At 52.8% G+C, this 25951-nt stretch overlaps 1 protein-coding gene across 1 annotated transcript in view; it reads left to right on the plus strand.

Annotated features, from left to right (window-relative positions):
* Nucleotides 1-3640: 3640 nt before the first annotated feature.
* ramp2 (receptor (G protein-coupled) activity modifying protein 2) overlaps nt 3641-25951 on the plus strand; it is a 73523-nt gene continuing 51212 nt past the window's right edge. Inside the window, exons 1-2 of the mRNA XM_085966053.1 lie at nt 3641-3748; nt 17623-17793. Coding sequence (XP_085822179.1) covers nt 3685-3748; nt 17623-17793 — 235 coding nt within the window. The 5' untranslated portion in view covers nt 3641-3684. The remainder of the gene's footprint in view (nt 3749-17622; nt 17794-25951) is intronic.

Consider the following 25951-nt stretch of genomic DNA (forward strand, 5'->3'; position numbering starts at 1 on the left):
GGTGTTTCAATTGCCCGTATGTCTTCGCACCCATTAAATTTAATAATGTTAGTGCTTTATCAGCCTCACGAATTTTATTGGCCTTACAATAATTTTTAACTCGTTCAACATATATGGCCCAATCTTCGATGTCACTATCAAAGTTGCTAATATTCCCGTGTTTAGGCATTGTAGTACTTTATCAGATTTGCAATTTCTCAGATTTTTTTTTTACTGTTATCCAAGATGGCGGCTTCCCGCTCTTGCCGTCGTCCTCCGCCCACAAAATGGCGGTTTTCCCGCTTCTGCCTTCTTCCCCAGCGGTTTTCCCGCGAAAAATGGCGGCTTTCCTGCGCTTCTCGCTCTCCCCGCCCACTTCAATGGCGGTTTTCCCGCGCTTCTCATCGCTGACTTTCAGCCCGACTGCGGCTCTTATCTCCTGTGCGATCGCTGGTGCGCCGCCCGCCCGAAACGGTTCTCAGCCCTTATCACCGGTGCGATCGCTGGCCCGCTAAGCGCCTCCCGCTTGAAGCGGCTCCCGGCCTCTGGCTCACCCGCTCGGCGGCTCTTGCTCGCTCCCTCCCGGGCTCTGGCTTACCCGCTCGTGCCCTCCCGGGCTCTGGCTTACCCACGAGGTTATGGAGGCTTCAGGGTCCTAATGCCTGTCGCTTACAGTCGCTGGAAGCTGTCAGGATTTCTGCTGCCCTTCAGTTTTCAGTGGGGTGTTGAGGATTGGAACCTCTCTTCAACGTCCTGTCTTTGGACGAAGCCGCTGTGGAATAACTGCCGCAGGGTTCGAACCGACTCGTCGCCAGTGTTAAGTATGTGTATTGTATTGAACAATTAACACAAAGACTTAAACGTATAACTCAAACAGGTCTTTACTGGTTGGAGGTAGGGACTATACATAGGTCTTTACTTCATGCCCACAGGCGGGAACTGAGGGGGATCAGTACCCACAGTACTATTTATACCCCTATGGCCAGGAGTGGTACTGCGTATCACTACGCCCAACAAGTAGTGCAGTCCTGTCCATAGGTTCAAAGTAGCACACATATTACATACACAACACTCAGGACGTCCCAAAGCGCTTTACAGCCAATTAAGTACTTTGAAGTGTAGTCACTATTATAATGTAGGAAACCCAGCAGCCAATTTGTGCACAGCAAGCTCCCACAAATAGAAATGTGATAATGACCAGCGCAACTGTTTTTTGGTGATGTTGGTTGAGGGATGAATATTGGCCCAGGACACCTGGGATAACTCCCGAGAGTGGAATTTTCGAATGTGTAAGCTGGCCCTGCTGAAGAGTTCCAATCCCTTTGTTCCTTTAGAAACATAGAAAAATAGGAGCAGGAGTCGGCCATTCGGCCCTTCGAGCCTGCTCCACCATTCAATGTGATCATGGCTGATCCTCTATCTCAATACCATATTCCCGCTCTCTCCCCATACCCCTTGATGCCTTTTGTGTCCAGAAATCTATCTATCTCCTTCTTAAATATATTCAGTGACTTGGCCTCCACAGCCTTCTGTGGTAGAGAATTCCACAGGTTCACTACCCTCTGAGTGAAGAAATTTCTCCTCATCTCAGTCCTAAATGTCCTACCCTGTATCCTGTGACTGTGACCCCTCGTTCTAGACCCCCCCAGCCAGGGGAAACATCCTCCCTGCATCCAGTCTGTCTAGCCCTGTCAGAATTTTATACGTTTCAATGAGATCCCCTCTCATTCTTCTAAACTCTAGTGAATACAGGCCTAGTCGACCCAATCTCTCCTCATACGACAGTCCTGCCATCCCAGGAATCAGTCTGGTGAACCTTTGCTGCACTCCCTCTATGGCAAGTATATCCTTTCTTAGGTAAGGAGACCAAAACTGCACACAGTACTCCAGGTGTGGTCCCACCAAGGCCCTGTATAACTGTAATAAGACATCCTTGTTCCTGTATTCAAATCCTCTTGCAATGAAGGCCAACATACCATTTGCCTTCCTAACTGCTTGCTGCACCTGCATGTTTGCTTTCAGTGACTGATGTACAAGGACACCCAGGTCCCTTTGTACATCAACACTTCCCAATCTATCACCATTTAAATAATACTCTACCTTTCTGTTTTTCCTACTGAAGTGGATAACTTCACATTTATCCATGTTATACTGCATCTGCCATGTATTTGCCCACTCACTCAACTTGTCTAAATCGCTGCATCCTCCTCACAACTCACAATTCCACCTAGTTTCATGTCGTTGGCAAACTTGGAAATATTACATTTGGTTCCCTCATCCAAATCATTGTGAATAGCTGGGGCCCAAGTACGGATCCCTGCGGTACCCCACTAGTCACCGCCTGCCACCCTGAAAAAGACCCGTTTATTCCTACTCTCTGTTTCCTGTCTGTTAACCAATTTTCAATCCATGCCAGTATATTACCCCCAATCCCATGTGCTTTAATTTTGCACACTAACCTCTTATGTGGGACTTTATCAAAGGCCTTCTGAAAATCCAAATACACCACATCCACTGGTTCTCCCTTATCTATTCTACCAGTTACATCCTCAAAAAACTCCAGTAGGTTTGTCAAACACGATTTCCCTTTCATAAATCCATGTTGACTTTGTCTAATCCCGTTGATATTTTCTAAGTGTCCTGTTATCACATCCTTTATAATAGACTCTAGCATTTTCTCTACTACTGATGTTAGGCTAACCGGTCTGTAGTTACCTGTTTTCTCTCTCTCTCCTATTTTAAATAGTGGGGTTACATTTGCCACCTTCCAATCTGCAGGAACTGTTCCATAATCTATAGAATTTTGGAAGATGACAACCAATGCATCCACTATTTCCATAGCTACCTCTTTTAATACACTGGGATGCAGATTATCAGGCTCCGGGGATTTATCAGCTTTCAGTCCCATTAATTTCTCCAGCACTATTTTTTTACTAATAATAATTTCCTTTAATTCCTCCTTCTCATTAGACCCTTGGTTCCCTAGCAGCTCTGGGAAGTTATTTGTGTCCTCTTCCGTGAAGACAGAACCAAAGTATTTGTTTAATTGCTCTGCATTTCCTTGTTCCCCATTATAAATTCTCCTGTTTCTACATTTGTCTTCACTAATCTTTTTCTTTTTACATACTTGTAGAAGCTTTTACAATCCGCTTTTATGTTCCTTGCAAGTTTACTCTCATACTCTATTTTTCCCCTCTTAATCAATCTCTTGGTCCTTTTTTGCTGAACTCTAAACTGCTCCCAATCCTCAGGCTTGCTACTTTTTCTGGCAACTTTATATGACTCCTCTTTGGATCTAATACTATCCTTAATTTCTTTTGTTAGCCATGGTTGGGCCGCTTTTCCTTTTGTGTTTTTGCTCCAGAAAGGAATGTATAACTGTTGCAATTCATACATTCGTTCCTTAAATGTTAGCCATTGCCTATCCACCGTCATGCCTTTTAATGAAGCTCCCCAAACTATCATAGCCAACTCACTCCTCATACCATCGTAGTTTCCTTTGTTTAGATTTAGGACCCTAGTTTCAGATTGGACTTCTTCACTTTCCATCTTTAGGTGTGGGCTTTGTGCATGAGAGCACGTTGTCAGTCAGTGATCATTCCCCTCTTGCTGGCCAGCAACACGCCTGCTGTTTCCTGTTTTCGGAACTCTGACTAACTTTGTTTTAAACTCATTAGCCAGTCGGTGAAAGGAGAGATCACAACCATGGCGTTCTGTGTTCAAATCACTGCCTGGCACAGACTGATGTTGGCTTTCATATTGGCATCAAGTAAGTACCAAAATAACTAAATCTGCCTTTAGCAGACTGGGCATGATAAACTGTTTGAGTAGTCCTGGGCAATGGGCTAATGAATACATATTGTTCACAGTTATTGCTTCTGCCTGTCCCTTTCAGTGGAGGAGGCTGGAGTCCAATGATGCAGGTTCCACGTTCATTTAACTTCACTGTGATCAGGCTCCGGGTCAGTTACTCCTGATCAAGCTCCTGGGGCAGTTAATCCTGATCAGGCTCCGGGGGCAGTTACTCCTGATCAGGCTCCAGGTCAGTTACTCCTGATCAGGCTCCTGGGGCAGTTACTCCTGATCAGGCTCCGGGTCAGTTACTCCTGATCAAGCTCCTGGGGCAGTTAATCCTGATCAGGCTCCTGGGGCAGTTACTCCTGATCAGGCTCCGGGTCAGTTACTCCTGATCAGGCTCCAGGGGCAGTTACTCCTGATCAGGCTCCGGGTCAGTTACTCCTGATCAGGCTCCTTGGGCAGTTACTCCTGATCAGGCTCCTGGGGCAGTTACTCCTGATCAGATGTCTCTGGTTTCCCAGCTGAAGTTCAGTTCGTGAACCTTAAGATCTGACTCACATCGCCTCATTTTCTGGAATGCGCTGCCTGAAAGGGCGGTGGAAGCAGATTCAATAATAACTTTCAAAAGGGAATTGGATAAATACTTGAAGGGAAAACATTGTAGAACTACAGGAATATAGCCAGGGAGTAGGAATAATTAAATAGCTCTTTCAAAGAGCCAGCACAGACACAATGGGTCAAATAGCCTTCTTCTGTGCTGAGAGTCTCGATTCTAAGGTTTCAGTAAGTTACCGCATTTCCTCTAATTCTATTTTATAATGTTTCCAGCAGAAATATTTAGAATCTGTTGTTTAGTGGCCCTGCATATACTGCTCCTCCTCAGGATGCCTTGTGATGCTCTGTAAGGCTGTGCGGGTACTGTGTTTTTCTGCAGTGCTGTGTTTTTCTGCGGTGCTGTGTTTTTCTGCGGTGCTGTGTTTTTCTGCAGTGCTGTGTTTTTCTGCGGTGCTGTGTTTTTCCGCGGGTGCTGTGTTTTTCTGCAGTGCTGTGTTTTTCTGCAGTGCTGTGTTTTTCTGCAGTGCTGTGTTTTTCTGTGTGTTTTGTGTTTTCTGCGGTGCTGTGTTTTTCTGCAGTGCTGTGTTTTTCTGCAGTGCTGTGTTTTTCTGCAGTGCTGTGTTTTTCCGCGGGTGCTGTGTTTTTCTGCGGTGCTGTGTTTTTCTGCAGTGCTGTGTTTTTCTGCAGTGCTGTGTTTTTCCACGGGTGCTGTGTTTTTCTGCAGTGTTGTGTTTTTCTGCAATGCTGTGTTTTTCTGCAGTGTTGTGTTTTTCTGCGGTGCTGTGTTTTTCTGCAGTGCTGTGTTTTTCCGCGGGTGCTGTGTTTTTCTGCAGTGCTGTGTTTTTCTGCAGTGCTGTGTTTTTCTGCAGTGCTGTGTTTTTCTGCAGTGTTGTCTTTTTCTGCAGTGCTGTGTTTTTCTGCAGTGCTGTGTTTTTCTGCAGTGCTGTATTTTTCTGCAGTGTTGTGTTTTTCTGCAGTGCTGTGTTTTTCTGCAGTGCTGTGTTTTTCTGCGGTGCTGTGTTTTCCACGGGTGCTGTGTTTTTCTGCAGTGCTGTGTTTTTCTGCATTGCTGTGTTTTTCTGCAATGCTGTGTTTTTCTGCAGTGCTGTGTTTTTCTGCAGTGCTGTGTTTTCCACGGGTGCTGTGTTTTTCTGCAGTGCTGTGTTTTTCTGCAGTGCTGTGTTTTTCTGCAGTGCTGTGTTTTTCCGCGGGTGCTGTGTTTTTCTGCGGTGCTGTGTTTTTCTGCAGTGCTGTGTTTTTCTGCAGTGCTGTGTTTTTCCACGGGTGCTGTGTTTTTCTGCAGTGTTGTGTTTTTCTGCAATGCTGTGTTTTTCTGCAGTGTTGTGTTTTTCTGCGGTGCTGTGTTTTTCTGCAGTGCTGTGTTTTTCCGCGGGTGCTGTGTTTTTCTGCAGTGCTGTGTTTTTCTGCAGTGCTGTGTTTTTCTGCAGTGCTGTGTTTTTCTGCAGTGTTGTGTTTTTCTGCAGTGCTGTGTTTTTCTGCAGTGCTGTGTTTTTCTGCAGTGCTGTATTTTTCTGCAGTGTTGTGTTTTTCTGCAGTGCTGTGTTTTTCTGCAGTGCTGTGTTTTCCACGGGTGCTGTGTTTTTCTGCAGTGCTGTGTTTTTCTGCAGTGCTGTGTTTTTCTGCGGTGCTGTGTTTTTCTGCGGTGCTGTGTTTTTCTGCAGTGCTGTGTTTTTCTGCAGTGCTGTGTTTTTCTGCGGTGCTGTGTTTTTCTGCGGTGCTGTGTTTTTCTGCAGTGCTGTGTTTTTCTGCAGTGCTGTGTTTTTCTGCAGTGCTGTGTTTTTCTGCAGTGCTGTGTTTTTCTGTGTGTTTTGTGTTTTCTGCACAAATGGGAAACCTAGCTTTTTGGAGTGGCTTTAGGGATGGAGGAGATGTGGGAGTTTCATTTGAGATTGGAGGAGGTAATGAGACCAGAATTTCATATAATTGTGATTGATTAAGGATTAAAGAAGGAGCCATTGACCGACAGATAGAGGGATAGGTAAACAGACGGATAGACAGATAGAGGGATAGACAGAAAGACAGACAGATAGAGAGCTAACCAGAAAGATGGACAGATAGAGGGATTGACTGGGTGCAGTTAGCAATCCTGCTGCAGGTTCTGAGCGGATACCAGGATCTGCCCTACAGGAAACTAGGAGAGATGGTCTTCTGTACACCCAATGGGCAGCTTCAGAGATGTACTGGGCCGAGGGTGATGGAGGAATCCCACAGGGAAAGGGGGAACCTTCAACAAGAGTTATTCAAACTCAAAGAATCCACAACATTTAATGGCAGAATCACAAACAAGTGCCTGTCAGTATTTGTGCAGCTGTGTGACATTGGGATGATGCATGTTCCCACCGTGCTCCTTGTGTCACTGTGATGGGAAATTTCTGACAGACTGCAATGTCCGCCCTCCGAGTAGTGGGTGAGTCTTGATCCATTGTTCCATCATTGCCTGAGGTTCAATCATCAGGGAACTGCAACAGGAACAGGAAGCTGCATTTAATGAGTTGGCCAGGATTCAGGGACAGTTTTCCCATCGTGGATTGGATGTCCTATTCACGACCAACTGTTTCCATCTCTGCCTCTGGTTCTCCCTCCATCACTCGTCCAGACCCTCCTCTGTCCCTCCATCACTCTCCCAGACCTCCTCTGTCCTATGGTCACTCGTCCAGACCCTCCTGTCCCATGGTCACTCATCCAGACCCTCCTCTGTCCCATGGTCACTCTCCCAGACCCTCCTGTCCCATGGTCACTCTCCCAGACCTCCTCTGCCCCATGGTCACTCTCCCAGACCCTCCTGTCCCATGGTCACTCTCCCAGACCTCCTCTGTCCTATGGTCACTCTGCCAGACCTCCTCTGTCCCATGGTCACTCTCCCAGACCTCCTCTGTCCCATGGTCACTCGTCCAGACCCTCCTGTCCCATGGTCACTCGTCCAGACCCTCCTCTGTCCCATGGTCACTCTCCCAGACCTCCTCTGTCCCATGGTCACTCGTCCAGACCCTCCTCTGTCCCATGGTCACTCTCCCAGACCCTCCTGTCCCATGGTCACTCTCCCAGACCTCCTCTGTCCCATGGTCACTCGTCCAGACCCTCCTGTCCCATGGTCACTCTCCCAGACCCTCCTCTGTCCCATGGTCACTCTCCCAGACCTCCTCTGTCCCATGGTCACTCTCCCAGACCCTCCTCTGTCCCATGGTCACTCTCCCAGACCCTCCTCTGTCCCATGGTCACTCGTCCAGACCCTCCTCTGTCCCATGGTCACTCGTCCAGACCCTCCTCTGTCCCATGGTCACTCTCCCAGACCCTCCTGTCCCATGGTCACTCGTCCAGACCCTCCTCTGTCCCATGGTCACTCTCCCAGACCCTCCTGTCCCATGGTCACTCTCCCAGACCCTCCTGTCCCATGGTCACTCTCCCAGACCCTCCTGTCCCATGGTCACTCTCCCAGACCCTCCTGTCCCATGGTCACTCTCCCAGACCCTCCTGTCCCATGGTCACTCTCCCAGACCCTCCTGTCCCATGGTCACTCTCCCAGACCCTCCTCTGTCCCATGGTCACTCTCCCAGACCTCCTCTGTCCCATGGTCACTCATCCAGACCCTCCTCTGTCCCATGGTCACTCTCCCAGACCTCCTCTGTCCCATGGTCACTCTCCCAGACCCTCCTCTGTCCCATGGTCACTCATCCAGACCCTCCTCTGTCCCATGGTCACTCTCCCAGACCCTCCTGTCCCATGGTCACTCTCCCAGACCTCCTCTGTCCCATGGTCACTCTCCCAGACCTCCTCTGTCCCATGGTCACTCTCCCAGACCCTCCTGTCCCATGGTCACTCTCCCAGACCCTCCTCTGTCCCATGGTCACTCTCCCAGACCCTCCTGTCCCATGGTCACTCTCCCAGACCCTCCTGTCCCATGGTCACTCTCCCAGACCTCCTCTGTCCTATGGTCACTCGTCCAGACCCTCCTGTCCCATGGTCACTCTCCCAGACCTCCTCTGTCCTATGGTCACTCGTCCAGACCCTCCTGTCCCATGGTCACTCTCCCAGACCTCCTCTGTCCTATGGTCACTCGTCCAGACCCTCCTGTCCCATGGTCACTCATCCAGACCCTCCTCTGTCCCATGGTCACTCTCCCAGACCCTCCTGTCCCATGGTCACTCTCCCAGACCTCCTCTGTCCCATGGTCACTCTCCCAGACCTTCCTCTGTCCCATGGTCACTCTGCCAGACCTCCTCTGTCCCATGGTCACTCTCCCAGACCCTCCTCTGTCCTATGGTCACTCGTCCAGACCCTCCTCTGTCCCATGGTCACTCTCCCAGACCCTCCTCTGTCCCATGGTCACTCTCCCAGACCTCCTCTGTCCCATGGTCACTCTCCCAGACCCTCCTCTGTCCCATGGTCACTCTGCCAGACCTCCTCTGTCCCATGGTCACTCTCCCAGACCTCCTCTGTCCCATGGTCACTCTCCCAGACCCTCCTGTCCCATGGTCACTCTCCCAGACCCTCCTCTGATTTGAGCCTCCAAGAACGGGAGGGTTTGGTTCGGGTGGGAAGCTAAATTGATAAAAAGTTCTAAACAGGAGCCCAACCTGCCTCAAGCCCATCCATTTCCTGTTTTAATGGAGCTGGGATGAGCGGCGGGTGACCAATCTGCTCTCAGGAGGCGGGTTGGTCATTGAAACCCTTTAAAGTGGCTGCAGACCTCCATTTGAACAAGGTTTCTATTTTAACCACAGTCGGTCGGGTTTCTCTGGAGGTATGAGGATGTGAGAGGGGCCGGATCCAACAGGTAAGTGGCTTCCCAACACTGCGTGTGGGCCAGGAGGCCCCCACCAGCCCAACAATATACCCTGTCAACACCCACCTCCAAGGTCTTCGCCCCCCGATCTCCCCCAAACCCCCACGATCACTGACCTCTCCGACCCCCCCTGATATTACCAACCCCCCCACAATCTCCCCCCATGTGATGTCATCTTCCCCGACCCGTCCCCATGGTCACCAACTCCCCCCCCAACCACGCCCCACCCCCCAACCACACCCCACCCCCCAACCACACCCCACGCCCCAACCACACCCCACCCCCAACCACCCCCCGCCCCCCAACCACACCCCACCCCCCAACCACACCCCACCCCCAAACACACCCCACCCCCCAAACACACCCCACCCCCCAACCACACCCCACCCCCCAACCATACCCCACCCCAACCACATCCCACCCCCAACCACAACACCCCCCCAACCACACCCCACCCCAACCACATCCCACCCCCAACCACAACACCCCCCCAACCACACCCCACGCCCAACCACACCCCACGCCCAACCACAACACCCCCCCAACCACGCTCTACCCCCCAACCACGCTATACCCCCCAACCACACCCCACCCCCAACCACACCCCACCCCCCAACCACCCCCCACCCCCCAACCATGCTCCACCCTCCAACCACACCCCACCCCCAACCACACCCCACCCCCCAACCACACCCAACCCCCAACCGCGCCCCACCCTCCAACCACGCTCCACCCCCCAACCACGCCCTGCCCCCAACCACACCCCACCCCCCAACCACGCCCCACCCCCAACCACACCCCACCCCCCAACCACACCCCACCCCCCAACCACGCCCCACCCCCCAACCACACCCCACCCCCCAACCACACCCCACCCCCAACCACACCCCACCCCCAACCACGCTCCACCCCCCAACCACACTCTACCCCCAACCACACCCCACCCCCAACCACACCCCACCCCCAACCACACCCCACCCCAAACACACCCCACCCCCAACCACACCCCACCCCCAACCACACCCCACCCCAACCACACCCCACCCCCAACCACACCCCACCCCAACCACACCCCACCCCCAACCACACCCCACCCCAACCACACCCCACCCCCAACCACACCCCACCCCAACCACACCCCACCCCCAACCACACCCCACCCCAACCACACCCCACCCCAACCACGCCCCACCCCCAACCACGCTCCACCCCCAACCACACCCCACCCCCAACCACACCCCACCCCCAACCACGCCCCACCCCCCAACCACACCCCACCCCCAAACACACCCCACCCCCCAAACACACCCCACCCCCCAACCACACCCCACCCCCCAACCACACCCCACCCCAACCACATCCCACCCCCAACCACAACACCCCCCCCAACCACACCCCACCCCAACCACATCCCACCCCCAACCACAACACCCCCCCAACCACACCCCACGCCCAACCACACCCCACCCCAACCACACCCACCCCCCAACCACACCCCACCCCCAACCACGCTCCACCCCCCAACCACGCCCCACCCCAACCACACCCACCCCCCAACCACACCCCACCCCCAACCACACCCCACCCCCAACCACGCCCCACCCCCCAACCACGCCCCAACCCCCAACCACACCCCACCCCCAACCACGCTCCACCCCCCAACCACGCCCCACCCCAACCACACCCCCCCAACCACGCCCCACCCCAACCACACCCACCCCCCAACCACACCCCACCCCCAACCACACCCCACCCCCAACCACGCCCACCCCCCAACCACGCCCCAACCCCCAACCACACCCCACCCCCAACCACGCTCCACCCCCCAACCACGCCCCACCCCCAACCACACCCCACCCCCAACCACACCCCACCCCCAACCACACACCCCACCCCCAACCACGCCCCACCCCCCAACCACACCCCACCCCCCAACCACGCCCACCCCAACCACACCCACCCCCAACCACACCCCACCCCAACCACACCCACCCCCAACCACACCCCACCCCCAACCACACCCCACCCCCCAACCACACCCCACCCCCAACCACGCCCACCCCCCAACCACGCCCCACCCCCCAACCACACCCCACCCCCAACCACGCCCCACCCCCCAACCACTCCCCACCCCCAACCACGCCCCCACCCCCCAACCACGCCCCACCCCCCAACCACGCCCCACCCCCAACCACGCCCCACCCCCAACCACACCCCACCCCCCAACCACGCCCCACCCCCAACCACAGCCCACCCCCAACCACCCCCACCCCCCAACCACACCCACCCCCAACCACACCCCACCCCCAACCACACCCCACCCCCAACCACCCCCCCCCAACCACACCCCACCCCCAACCACCCCCCACCCCCAACCACACCCCACCCCCAACCACACCCCACCCCCAACCACACCCACCCCAACCACACCCCACCCCCAACCACACCCCACCCCCAACCACACCCCACCCCCAACCACACCCACCCCCAACCACACCCCACCCCCAACCACACACCCCACCCCCCAACCACACCCACCCCCAACCACACCCCACCCCCAACCACAGCCCCACCCCCAACCACACCCACCCCCAACCACACCCCACCCCCCAACCACACACCACCCCCCAACCACACCCCACCCCAACCACACCCCACCCCCAACCACACCCCACCCCCCAAACCACGCCCTGCCCCCCAGACCACACCCCACCCCCCAACCACACTCTACCCCCAACCACACCCACCCCCCAACCACCCCCCACCCCCCAACCACGCCCCACCCCCCAACCACACCCCACCCCCAACCGCGCCCCACCCTCCAACCACGCCCCACCCCCAACCACACCCCACCCCCAACCACGCCCACCCCCCAACCACGCCCCACCCCCCACCACACCCCACCCCAACCACACCCCACCCCCCAACACGCCCCACCCCCAACCACACCCCACCCCAACCACACCCCACCCCCAACCACGCCCCACCCCCCAACCACACCCACCCCCAACCACACCCCACCCCCAACCACACCCCACCCCCCAACCACGCCCCACCCCCCAACCACACCCCACCCCCCAACCACGCCCACCCTCCAACCACACCCCACCCCCAACCACACCCCACCCCCAACCACACCCCACCCCCAACCACCCCCACCCCCCAACCATGCTCTACCCCCCAACCACACCCCACCCCCAACCACACCCACTCCCCAGCCATGCCCCACCCCCCAACCACGCTCTACCCCCCAACCACAACCACTCCCCAACACACCCCACCCCCAATCACACCCCACCCCCAACCACACCCCACCCACAACCACCCCCCACCCCCCACCCCAACACGCCCACCCCCCAACCACGCCCCACACCCCAACCACCCCCACCTCCAACCACACCCCACCCCCAACCACCCCCACCCCCCAACCACGCTCTACCCCCCAACCACACCTCACCCCCCAACCACACCCTACCACCAAACACGCTCTGCCCCCTCAACCACACCCACCCCCAACCACACCCCACCCCCAACCACCCCCACCCCCAACCACACCCACCCCCAACCACACCCCACCCCCAACCACACCCCACCCCCAACCACACCCCACCCCCAACCACCCCCCACCCCCAACCACGCCCCACCCCCCAACCACACCCCACCCCCAACCAGCCCCCAACCACACCCCACCCCCAACCACACCCCACACCCAACCACGCCCCACCCCCCAACACACCCCACCCCCCAACCACACCCCACCCCCAACCACACGCTACCCCCCAACCACGCCCCACCCTCCAACCACGCCCCACCCCCCAACCACACGCTACCCCCAACCACACCCCACCCCCCAACCACACACTACCCCCAACCACGCCCCACCCCCAACCACACGCTACCCCCCAACCACACCCCACCCCCCAACCACACTCTACCCCCCAACCACGCCCCACCCTCCAACCACGCCCCACCCCCCAACCACACGCTACCCCCCAACCACACCCACCCCCCAACCACACGCTACCCCCAACCACGCCCCACCCCCAACCACACGCTACCCCCCAACCACACCCCACCCCCCAACCACACCCCACCCCCCAACCACACGCTACCCCCAACCACGCCCACCCCCCAACCACACGCTACCCCCCAACCACGCCCCACCCCCCAACCACACCCACCCCCAACCACACCCACCCCCAACCACACGCTACCCCCAACCACACCCCACCCCCCAACCACACTCTACCCCCAACCACACCCCACCCCCCAACCACACACCACCCCCCACCCCCCAACCACGCCCCACCCTCCAACCACACTCTACCCCCCAACCACGCCCCACCCCCCAACCACACCCCACCCCCAACCACACTCTACCCCCCAACCACACCCCACCCCCCAACCACACCCCACCCCCAACCACACCCCACCCCCAACCACGCCCCACCCTCCAACCACACCCCACCCCCCAACCACACTCTACCCCCCAACCATGCCCCACCCCCCAACCACACTCTACCCCCCAACCACGCCCCACCCCTAACCACACCCCACCCCCCAACCACGCCCCACCCTCCAACCACACTCTACCCCCCAACCACGCCCCACCCCCAACCACACCCCACCCCCAACCACACTCTACCCCCCAACCACACCCCACCCCCCAACCACACTCTACCCCCCAACCACACCCCACCCCCAACCACACCCCACCCCCCAACCACGCCCCACCCTCCAACCACACTCTACCCCCAACCACGCCCCACCCCCCAACCACACCCCACCCCCCAACCACACTCTACCCCCCAACCACACCCCACCCCAATCACACCCCACCCCCAACCACACCCCACCCCCCAACCACACCCCACCCCCCTATCACACCCCACACCCAACCACGCCCCACCCTCCAACCACGCCCCCCACCCCCCACCACACCCCACCCCCAACCACACCCCACCCCCAACCACACGCTACCCCCCAACCACGCCCCACCCCCCAACCACACGCTACCCCCCAACCACGCCCCACCCCCAACCACACCCCACCCCCAATCACACCCACCCCAACCACACCCCACCCCAACCACACCCCACCCCAACCACCCCCACCCCCCAACCACGCCCCACCCCCAACCACACCCCACCCCCAACCACACCCCACCCCCAACCACACCCCACCCCCAACCACACCCCACCCCCAACCACACCCCACCCCAACCACACCCACCCCCAACCACACCCCACCCCCCAACCACACCCCACCCCCAACCACACCCCACCCCCCAACCACACCCACCCCCAACCACACCCCACCCCCAACCACCCCCCACCCCCCAACCACGCCCCACCCCAACCACACCCCACCCCCAACCACACCCCACCCCCCAACCACACCCCACCCCCAACCACACCCCACCCCAACCACACCCCACCCCCAACCACACCCACCCCCAACCACACCCCACCCCCAACCACCCCCAACCACACCCCACCCCCAACCACCCCCCACCCCCCAACCACACCCACCCCAACCACACCCCACCCCCAACCACACCCCACCCCCAACCACACCCCACCCCCAACCACACCTCACCCCCCAACCACACCCCACCCCAACCACACCCCACCCCCAACCACGCTCCACCCCCAACCACACCCACCCCCCAACCACGCCCCACCCCCCAACCACACCCCACCCCCCAACCACACCCCACCCCAACCACCCCCACCCCCCAACCACACCCACCCCCAACCACACCCACCCCAACCACCCCCCACCCCCCAACCCACCCCACCCCCAACCACACCCCACCCCCAACCACACCCCACCCCCAACCACACCCCACCCCCAACCACACCCCACCCCCCAACCACGCCCCACCCCCAACCACACCCCACCCCCCAACCACACTCTACCCCCAACCACACCCCACCCCCCAACCACACCCCACCCCCCAACCACGCTCTACCCCCAACCACACCCCACCCCCCAACCACACCCTACCCCCAACCACACCCACCCCCAACCACACCCCACCCCCCAACCACACTCTACCCCAACCACACCCACCCCCAACCACACCCCACCCCAACCACCCCCCACCCCCCAACCACACCCCACCCCAACCACACCCCACCCCCAACCACACCCCACCCCCAACCACCCCCCACCCCCAACCACACCCACCCCCCAACCACACCCACCCCCAACCACACCCACCCCCAACCACACCCCACCCCCAACCACCCCCCACCCCCACCACGCCCCCCCCCAACCACACCCCACCCCCCAACCACACCCCACCCCCAACCACACCCCACCCCCAACCACACTCTACCCCCCAACCACACCCCACCCCCCAACCACACCCCACCCCCCAACCACACCCCACCCCCAACCACACTCTACCCCCCAACCACACCCACCCCCAACCACACCCCACCCCCAACCACACTCTACCCCCCAACCACACTCTACCCCCAACCACACCCCACCCCCCAACCACACCCACCCCCCAACCACACCCCACCCCCCAACCACACTCTACCCAACCACACCCCACCCCCCAACCACACCCCACCCCCAACCACCCCCCACCCCAACCACACCCCACCCCACAACCACACACCACCCCCCAACCATGCTCTACCCCCAACCACACCCCACCCCCCAACCACACCCCACCCCCCAACCACACCCCACCCCCAACCACGCCCACCCCCAACCACGCCCACCCCCCAACCACACTCTACCCCCCAACCACGCCCTACCCCCCAACCACACCCCACCCCCAACCACCCCCCAACCACACCCCACCCCCAACCACACCCCACACCCAACCACGCCCCACCCTCCAACCACACCCCACCCCCCAACCACACCCCACCCCCCAACCACACCCACCCCCAACCACACGCTACCCCCCAACCACACCCCACCCCCCAACCACACGCTACCCCCCAACCACACCCCACCCCCAATCACACCCCACCCCCAACCACACCCCACCCCACAACCACACACCACCCCCCACCCCCCAACCATGCTCTACCCCCCAACCACACCCCACCCCCCAACCACACCCCACCCCCCAATCACACCCCACCCCCAACCACACCCCACCCCACAACCACACCCCACCCCCACCCCCAACCACGCCCCACCCCCCAACCACGCCCGACCCCCAACCACACCCCACACCCCAACCACACCCCACCCACCCCCCACCCCCAACCACACCCCACACCCCAACCACACCCCACCCCCAACCACACCCCACCCCCAACCACCCCCACCCCCCAACCACACCCCACCCCCAACCACCCCCACCCCCCAACCACGCCCCACCCCCCAACCACACCCCACCCCCAACCACCCCCACCCCCCAACCACACCCCACCCCCAACCACCCCCACCCCCCAACCACACCCCACCCCCAACCACCCCCACCCCCCAACCACGCTCTACCCCCCAACCACACCTCACCCCCCAACCACACCCTACCCCCCAAACACGCTCTGCCCCCCAACCACACCCTAGCCCCCAACCACACCCCACCCCCCAACCACACCCCCCAATCATGCTCTACCCCCCCCCCAACCACCACTAAACCTGCTCCTTGGCTGTGGGCTAGTGCCTAGTGACAGACAGTCACACCTGTCAATCAGGCTGGCTCTCTGGCAGGAGAAATGGGGAAAAAGTTCAAAAACGCCCTGAACTTAAAACTTCATGGCCTTATGGGGAAACCCGCACTTCCGGGTTTCTTGACTATAACTCCTCCCCCTGCTCCGTAACCATGCCCAAGTGGCCATTGTCTCTTTCTTGGTCACTCTATCCCTGTTCTGTCTCTTGATCCACCTCTCAGTCCCTCTATTTCATGTAAGAAGTCACACAACACCAGGTTACAGTCCAACAACTTTATTTGAAATCACAAGCTTTCGGAGCGCTGCTCCTTCTTCAGGTGAAGTGGAGAAATGCATAAAGACACAGCTTATATAGTCAGAGAATCATGTCAGATGTTTACAGGTAACATTTCCAACTGCCATTAATCACACCTCGGCAGAGAGATAATCACAGCAGTCAAAGGTGTGAATGGTGTCCAAACAGGTCACTGTGTCTTTATGCATTTCTCCACTTCACCTGAAGAAGGAGCAGCGCTCCGAAAGCTTGTGATTTCAAATAAAGCTGTTGGACTATAACCTGGTGTTGTGTGACTTCTTACATTTGTCCACCCCAGTCCAACTCCGGCATCTCCACACCACCTCTATTTCATGATCACTCTCTTGGTCCCTCTGTTCTTGATTTGCCCCATCACCCATCCCTGTATTTGACTCCATGTTACTGTTATCCCAATGTTGTTCCCACCGCTGAAAATGAAGCAATATATTTGCTCTTTAATAAGATGAATTTAACGCTACTGTTTATTACTTTAAATGTTATTACTGAATATCTGAAAGTGACATCTCCCCTCATATTATCAGCTCTCACAGAACCCCTTACAAGCAACACCACTCTGTACCAACTTAACGCAACCACGGACCCAGGCTTCACCACTGCACCAGGATCCTATCTGATTCCCATGCTACAGCCAGGGTCCACAGTGGGAGATACAGAGCAAGCAAATATGACAGCCAATCAGAGCAAGCTAGAGGGTGAGTGAGGCATCTGCCTTCAGAATGAAGCCCTCTCTTTATCCAGTGTACATAAACTGGAAACTATTATACTGCATAACAGTACCTGGTAAATTACACTGTAACAATACGTGGTGAGTTACTGTCTAACAATAACCAGTGACTTACTGTGTAACAATACACAGTGAGTTACTGTGTAACAATACCCAGTGAGTTACTGTGTAACAATACGTGGTGAGTTACTGTGTACCAATATGTGGTGAGTTACTGTGTAACAATACCCGGTGAGTTACTGTGTAACAATACCCGGTGAGTTACTGTGTAACAATACGTGGTGAGTTACTGTGTAACAATACGTGGTGAGTTACTGTGTAACAATACGCGGTGAGTTACTGTGTAGCAATATGTGGTGAGTTACTGTGTAACAATACCCGGTGAGTTACTGTGTAACAATACCCGGTGAGATACTGTGTAACAATACGCGGTGAGTTACCGTGTAACAATACGTGGTGACTTACTGTGTAACAATACGTGGTGAGTTACTGTGTAACAATACGTGGTGAGTTACTGTGTAACAATAGGTGGTGAGTTACTGTGTAACAATACCCAGTGAGTTACTGTGCAACAATATCCAGTGAGCTACTGTGTAACAATACGTGGTGAGTTACTTTGTAACAATACGTGGTGAGTTACTGTGTAACAATACGTGGTGAGTTACTGTGTAACAATACCCAGTAAGTTACTGTGTAACAATACCCGGTGAGTTACTGTGTAACAATACCCAGTGAGTTACTGTGTAACAATACCCAGTGAGTAGCTGTGTAACAATACGTGGTGAGTTACTGTGTAACAACACCCGGTGAGTTACTGTGTAACAATACGTGGTGAGTTACTGTGTAACAATACTCAGTGAGTTACTGTGTAACAATACCCGGTGAGTTACTGTGTAACAACACCCAGTGAGTTACTGTGTAACAATGCCCAGTGAGTTACTGTGTAACAATACCCGGTAAGTTACTGTGTAACAATACCCGGTGAGTTACTGTGTAACAATACCCGGTGAGTTACTGTGTAACAATACCCGGTGAGTAACTGTGTAACAATACCCAGTGAGTTACTGTGTAACAATACCCGGTGAGTTACTGTGTAACAATACCCGATGAGTTACTGTGTAACAATACGTGGTGAGTTACTGTGTAACAATACGTGGTGAGTTACTGTGTAACAATATCCGGTGAGTTACTGTGTAACAATACCCGGTGAGTTACTGTGTAACAATACCCGGTGAGTTACTGTGTAACAATACGTGGTGAGTTACTGTGTAACAATACCCGGTGAGTTATTACCGGAGAGTTACTGTGTAACAATACCCGGTGAGTTATTGTGTAACAATACGTGGTGAGTTACTGCGTAACAATACGTGGTGAGTTACTGTGTAACAATATCCAGTGAGTTACTGTGTAACAATACCCAGTGAGTTACTGTGTAACAATACCCGGTGAGTTAGTGTGTAACAATACATGGTGAGTTACTGTGTAACAATACGCGGTGAGTTACTGTGTAACAATACCCAGTGAGTTACTGTGTAACAATACCCGGTGACTAACTGTGTAACAATACCTGGTAAGTTACTGTGTAACAATACCCGGTGAGTTACTGTGTAACAATACCCGGTGAGTTACTGTGTAACAACACCCGGTGAGTAACTGTGTAACAATATCCGGTGAGTTACTGTGTAACAATACCCGGTGAGTTACTTTGTAACAATACCCGGTGAGTTATTGTGTAACAATACGTGGTGAGTTACTGTGTAACAATATCCAGTGAGTTACTGTGTAACAATACCCAGTGAGTTACTGTGTAGCAATACCCAGTGAGTTACTGTGTAACAATACATGGTGAGTTACTGTGTAACAATACGCGGTGAGTTACTGTGTAACAATACCCAGTGAGTTACTGTGTAACAATACCCGGTGAGTTACTGTGTAACAATACCCAGTGAGTTACTGTGTAACAATACCCAGTGAGTTACTGTGTACCAATATGTGGAGAGTTACTGTGTAACAATACCCGGTGAGTTACTGTGTAACAATACCCGGTGAGTTACTGTGTACCAATATGTGGAGAGTTACTGTGTAACAATACCCGGTGAGTTACTGTGTAACAATACCCGGTGAGTTACTGTGTAACAATACCCGGTGAGTTACTGTGTAACAATACGTGGTGAGTTACTGTGTAACAATACTCAGTGAGTTACTGTGTAACAATACCCGGTGAGTTACTGTGTAACAAAACACAGTGAGTTACTGTGTAACAATACCCGGTGAGTTACTGTGTAACAATACCCGGTGAGTTACTGTGTAACAATACCCGGTGAGTTACTGTGTAACAGTACCCAGTGAGTTACTGTGTAACAATACCCAGTGAGTTACTGTGTAACAATACCCGGTGAGTTACTGTGTAACAATACCCGGTGAGTTACTGTGTAACAATACCCAGTGAGTTACTGTGTAACAATACCCAGTGAGTTGCTGTGTAACAATACGTGGTGAGTTACTGTGTAACAACACCCGGTGAGTTACTGTGTAACAATACGTGGTGAGTTACTGTGTAACAATACTCAGTGAGTTACTGTGTAACAATACCCGGTGAGTTACTGTGTAACAACACCCAGTGAGTTACTGTGTAACAATGCCCAGTGAGTTACTGTGTAACAATACCCGGTAAGTTACTGTGTAACAATACCCGGTGAGTTACTGTGTAACAATACCCGGTGAGTTACTGTGTAACAATACCCGGTGAGTAACTGTGTAACAATACCCAGTGAGTTACTGTGTAACAATACCCGGTGAGTTACTGTGTAACAATACCCGATGAGTTACTGTGTAACAATACGTGGTGAGTTACTGTGTAACAATACGTGGTGAGTTACTGTGTAACAATATCCGGTGAGTTACTGTGTAACAATACCCGGTGAGTTACTGTGTAACAATACCCGGTGAGTTACTGTGTAACAATACGTGGTGAGTTACTGTGTAACAATACCCGGTGAGTTATTGTGTAACAATACCCGGTGAGTGACTGTGTAACAATACCCGGTGAGTTATTGTGTAACAATACGTGGTGAGTTACTGTGTAACAATAGGTGGTGAGTTACTGTGTAACAATACCCAGTGAGTTACTGTGCAACAATATCCAGTGAGCTACTGTGTAACAATACGTGGTGAGTTACTTTGTAACAATACGTGGTGAGTTACTGTGTAACAATACGTGGTGAGTTACTGTGTAACAATACCCAGTAAGTTACTGTGTAACAATACCCGGTGAGTTACTGTGTAACAATACCCAGTGAGTTACTGTGTAACAATACCCAGTGAGTTACTGTGTAACAATACCCGGTGAGTTAGTGTGTAACAATACATGGTGAGTTACTGTGTAACAATACGCGGTGAGTTACTGTGTAACAATACCCAGTGAGTTACTGTGTAACAATACCCGGTGACTAACTGTGTAACAATACCTGGTAAGTTACTGTGTAACAATACCCGGTGAGTTACTGTGTAACAATACCCGGTGAGTTACTGTGTAACAATACCCGGTGAGTAACTGTGTAACAATATCCGGTGAGTTACTCTGTAACAATACCCGGTGAGTTACTGTGTAACAATACCCGGTGAGTTATTGTGTAACAATACGTGGTGAGTTACTGTGTAACAATACGTGGTGAGTTACTGTGTAACAATATCCAGTGAGTTACTGTGTAACAATACCCAGTGAGTTACTGTGTAGCAATACCCAGTGAGTTACTGTGTAACAATACATGGTGAGTTACTGTGTAACAATACGCGGTGAGTTACTGTGTAACAATACCCAGTGAGTTACTGTGTAACAATACCCGGTGAGTTACTGTGTAACAATACCCAGTGAGTTACTGTGTAACAATACCCAGTGAGTTACTGTGTACCAATATGTGGAGAGTTACTGTGTAACAATACCCGGTGAGTTACTGTGTAACAATACCCGGTGAGTTACTGTGTAACAATACGTGGTGAGTTACTGTGTAACAATATGTGGTGAGTTACTGTGTAACAATACGCGGTGAGTTACTGTGTAGCAATATGTGGTGAGTTACTGTGTAACAATATCCGGTGAGTTACTGTGTAACAATACACAGTGAGTTACTGTGTAACAATACCCGGTGAGTTACTGTGTAACAATACCCGGTGAGTTACTGTGTAACAATACGTGGTGAGTTACTGTGTAACAATACGTGGTGAGTTACTGTGTAACAATACGTGGTGACTTGCTGTGTAACAATATGTGGTGAGTTACTGTGCAACAATACATGGTGAGTTACTGTGTAACAATAGGTGGTGAGTTACTGTGTAACAATACCCAGTGAGTTACTGTGTAACAATATCCGGTGAGTTACTGTGTAACAATACGTGGTGAGTTACTTTGTAACAATACGTGGTGAGTTACTGTGTAACAATAGGTGGTGAGTTACTGTTTAACAATAACCAGTGAGTTACTGTGTAACAATACCCAGTGAGTTACTGTGTAACAATACCCAGTGAGTTACTGTGTAACAATACCCAGTGAGTTACTGTGTAACAATACATGGTGAGTTACTGTGTAACAATACGTGGTGAGTTAGTGTGTAACAATATGTGGTGAGTTACTGCGTAACAATACGTGGTGAGTTACTGTGTAACAATACGTGGTGAGTTACTGTGTAACAATACGTGGTGAGTTACTGTGTAACAATACACAGTGAGTTACTGTGTAACAATACCCAGTGAGTTACTGTGTAACAATACCCGATGAGTTACTGTGTAACAATACGTGGTGAGTTACTGTGTAACAATATCCAGTGAGTTACTGTGTAACAATACCCAGTGAGTTACTGTGTAGCAATACCCAGTGAGTTACTGTGTAACAATACATGGTGAGTTACTGTGCAACAATACATGGTGAGTTACTGTGTAACAATAGGCAGTGAGTTACTGTGTAACAATACGAGGTGAGTTACTGTGTAACAATACGCGGTGAGTTACTGTGTAACAATACGCGGTGAGTTACTCTGTAACAATACGCGGTGAGTTACTGTGTAACAATACCCGGTGAGTTACTGTGTAACAATACCCAGTGAGTTACTGTGTAACAATACCCGGTGAGTTACTGTGTAACAATACCCGGTGAGTTACTGTGTAACAATACCCAGTGAGTTACTGTGCAACAACACCCGGTGAGTTACTGTGTAACAATACCCGGTGAGTTACTGTGTACCAATATGTGGAGAGTTACTGTGTAACAATACCCGGTGAGTTACTGTGTAACAATACCCGGTGAGTTACTGTGTAACAATACCCGGTGAGTTACTGTGTAACAGTACCCAGTGAGTTACTGTGTAACAATACCCAGTGAGTTACTGTGTAACAATACCCGGTGAGTTACTGTGTAACAATACCCGGTGAGTTACTGTGTAACAATACCCAGTGAGTTACTGTGTAACAATACCCAGTGAGTTGCTGTGTAACAATACGTGGTGAGTTACTGTGTAACAACACCCGGTGAGTTACTGTGTAACAATACGTGGTGAGTTACTGTGTAACAATACTCAGTGAGTTACTGTGTAACAATACCCGGTGAGTTACTGTGTAACAACACCCAGTGAGTTACTGTGTAACAATGCCCAGTGAGTTACTGTGTAACAATACCCGGTAAGTTACTGTGTAACAATACCCGGTGAGTTACTGTGTAACAATACCCGGTGAGTTACTGTGTAACAATACCCGGTGAGTAACTGTGTAACAATACCCAGTGAGTTACTGTGTAACAATACCCGGTGAGTTACTGTGTAACAATACCCGATGAGTTACTGTGTAACAATACGTGGTGAGTTACTGTGTAACAATACGTGGTGAGTTACTGTGTAACAATATCCGGTGAGTTACTGTGTAACAATACCCGGTGAGTTACTGTGTAACAATACCCGGTGAGTTACTGTGTAACAATACGTGGTGAGTTACTGTGTAACAATACCCGGTGAGTTATTGTGTAACAATACCCGGTGAGTGACTGTGTAACAATACCCGGTGAGTTATTGTGTAACAATACGTGGTGAGTTACTGTGTAACAATACGTGGTGAGTTACTGTGTAACAATATCCAGTGAGTTACTGTGTAACAATACCCAGTGAGTTACTGTGTAACAATACCCGGTGAGGTAGTGTGTAACAATACATGGTGAGTTACTGTGTAACAATACGCGGTGAGTTACTGTGTAACAATACCCAGTGAGTTACTGTGTAACAATACCCGGTGACTAACTGTGTAACAATACCTGGTAAGTTACTGTGTAACAATACCCGGTGAGTTACTGTGTAACAATACCCGGTGAGTTACTGTGTAACAATACCCGGTGAGTAACTGTGTAACAATATCCGGTGAGTTACTCTGTAACAATACCCGGTGAGTTACTGTGTAACAATACCCGGTGAGTTATTGTGTAACAATACGTGGTGAGTTACTGTGTAACAATACGTGGTGAGTTACTGTGTAACAATACCCAGTGAGTTACTGTGTAACAATACCCGGTGAGTTACTGTGTAACAATACCCGGTGAGTTACTGTGTAACAATACCCAGTGAGTTACTGTGCAACAACACCCGGTGAGTTACTGTGTAACAATACCCGTTGGGTTACTGTGTAACAATACCCGGTGAGTTACTGTGTAACAATACCCGGCGAGTTACTGTGCAACAACACCCAGTGAGTTACTGTGTAACAATACCCAGTGAGTTACTGTGTAACAATACCCGGTGAGTTACTGTGTAACAATACCCGGTGAGTTACTGTGTAACAATACCCAGTGAGTTACTGTGTAACAATACCCAGTGAGTTACTGTGTAACAATACCCGGTGAGTTACTGTGTAACAATACCCGGTGAGTTACTGTGTAACAATACCCGGTGAGTTACTGTGTATCAATACCCGGTGAGTTACTGTGTAACAATACCCGGTGAGTTACTGTGCAACAATACCCGGTGAGTTACTGTGTAACAATACCCGGTGAGTTACTGTGTAACAATACGTGGTGAGTTACTGTGTAACAATACTCAGTGAGTTACTGTGTAACAATACCCGGTGAGTTACTGTGTAACAATACACAGTGAGTTACTGTGTAACAATACCCGGTGAGCTCCTGTGTAACAATACCCGGTGAGTTACTGTGTAACAATACCCGGTGAGTTACTGTGTAACAATACCCGGTGAGTTACTGTGCAACAATACCCGGTGAGTTACTGTGTAACAATACCCGGTGAGTTACTGTGTAACAATACGTGGTGAGTTACTGTGTAACAATACTCAGTGAGTTACTGTGTAACAATACCCGGTGAGTTACTGTGTAACAATACACAGTGAGTTACTGTGTAACAATACCCGGTGAGTTACTGTGTAACAATACCCGGTGAGTTACTGTGTAACAATACCCGGTGAGTTACTGTGTAACAGTACCCAGTGAGTTACTGTGTAACAATACACAGTGAGTTACTGTGTAACAATACCCGGTGAGTTACTGTGTAACAATACCCGGTGAGTTACTGTGTAACAGTACCCAGTGAGTTACTGTGTAACAATACCCAGTGAGTTACTGTGTAACAATACCCAGTGAGTTACTGTGTAACAATACCCAGTGAGTTACTGTGTAACAGTACCCAGTGAGTTACTGTGTAACAATACCCGGTGAGTTACTGTGTAACAATACCCGGTGAGTTACTGTGTAACAATACGTGGTGAGTTACTGTGTAACAATACTCAGTGAGTTACTGTGTAACAATACCCGGTGAGTTACTGTGTAACAATACACAGTGAGTTACTGTGTAACAATACCCGGTGAGTTACTGTGTAACAATACCCGGTGAGTTACTGTGTAACAATACCCGGTGAGTTACTGTGTAACAGTACCCAGTGAGTTACTGTGCAACAATACCCAGTGAGTTACTGTGTAACAATACCCGGTGAGTTACTGTGTAACAATACCCGGTGAGTTACTGTGTAACAATACCCAGTGAGTTACTGTGTAACAATACCCAGTGAGTTACTGTGTAACAATACCCAGTGAGTTACTGTGTAACAATACCCGGTGAGTTACTGTGTAACAATACCCGGTGAGT

The sequence above is a fragment of the Somniosus microcephalus genome, chromosome 24 (genome assembly GCF_052327205.1).
Source record: "Somniosus microcephalus isolate GS21.2 chromosome 24, FLI_Smic_1.0, whole genome shotgun sequence".
NCBI lineage: Eukaryota > Metazoa > Chordata > Chondrichthyes > Squaliformes > Somniosidae > Somniosus > Somniosus microcephalus.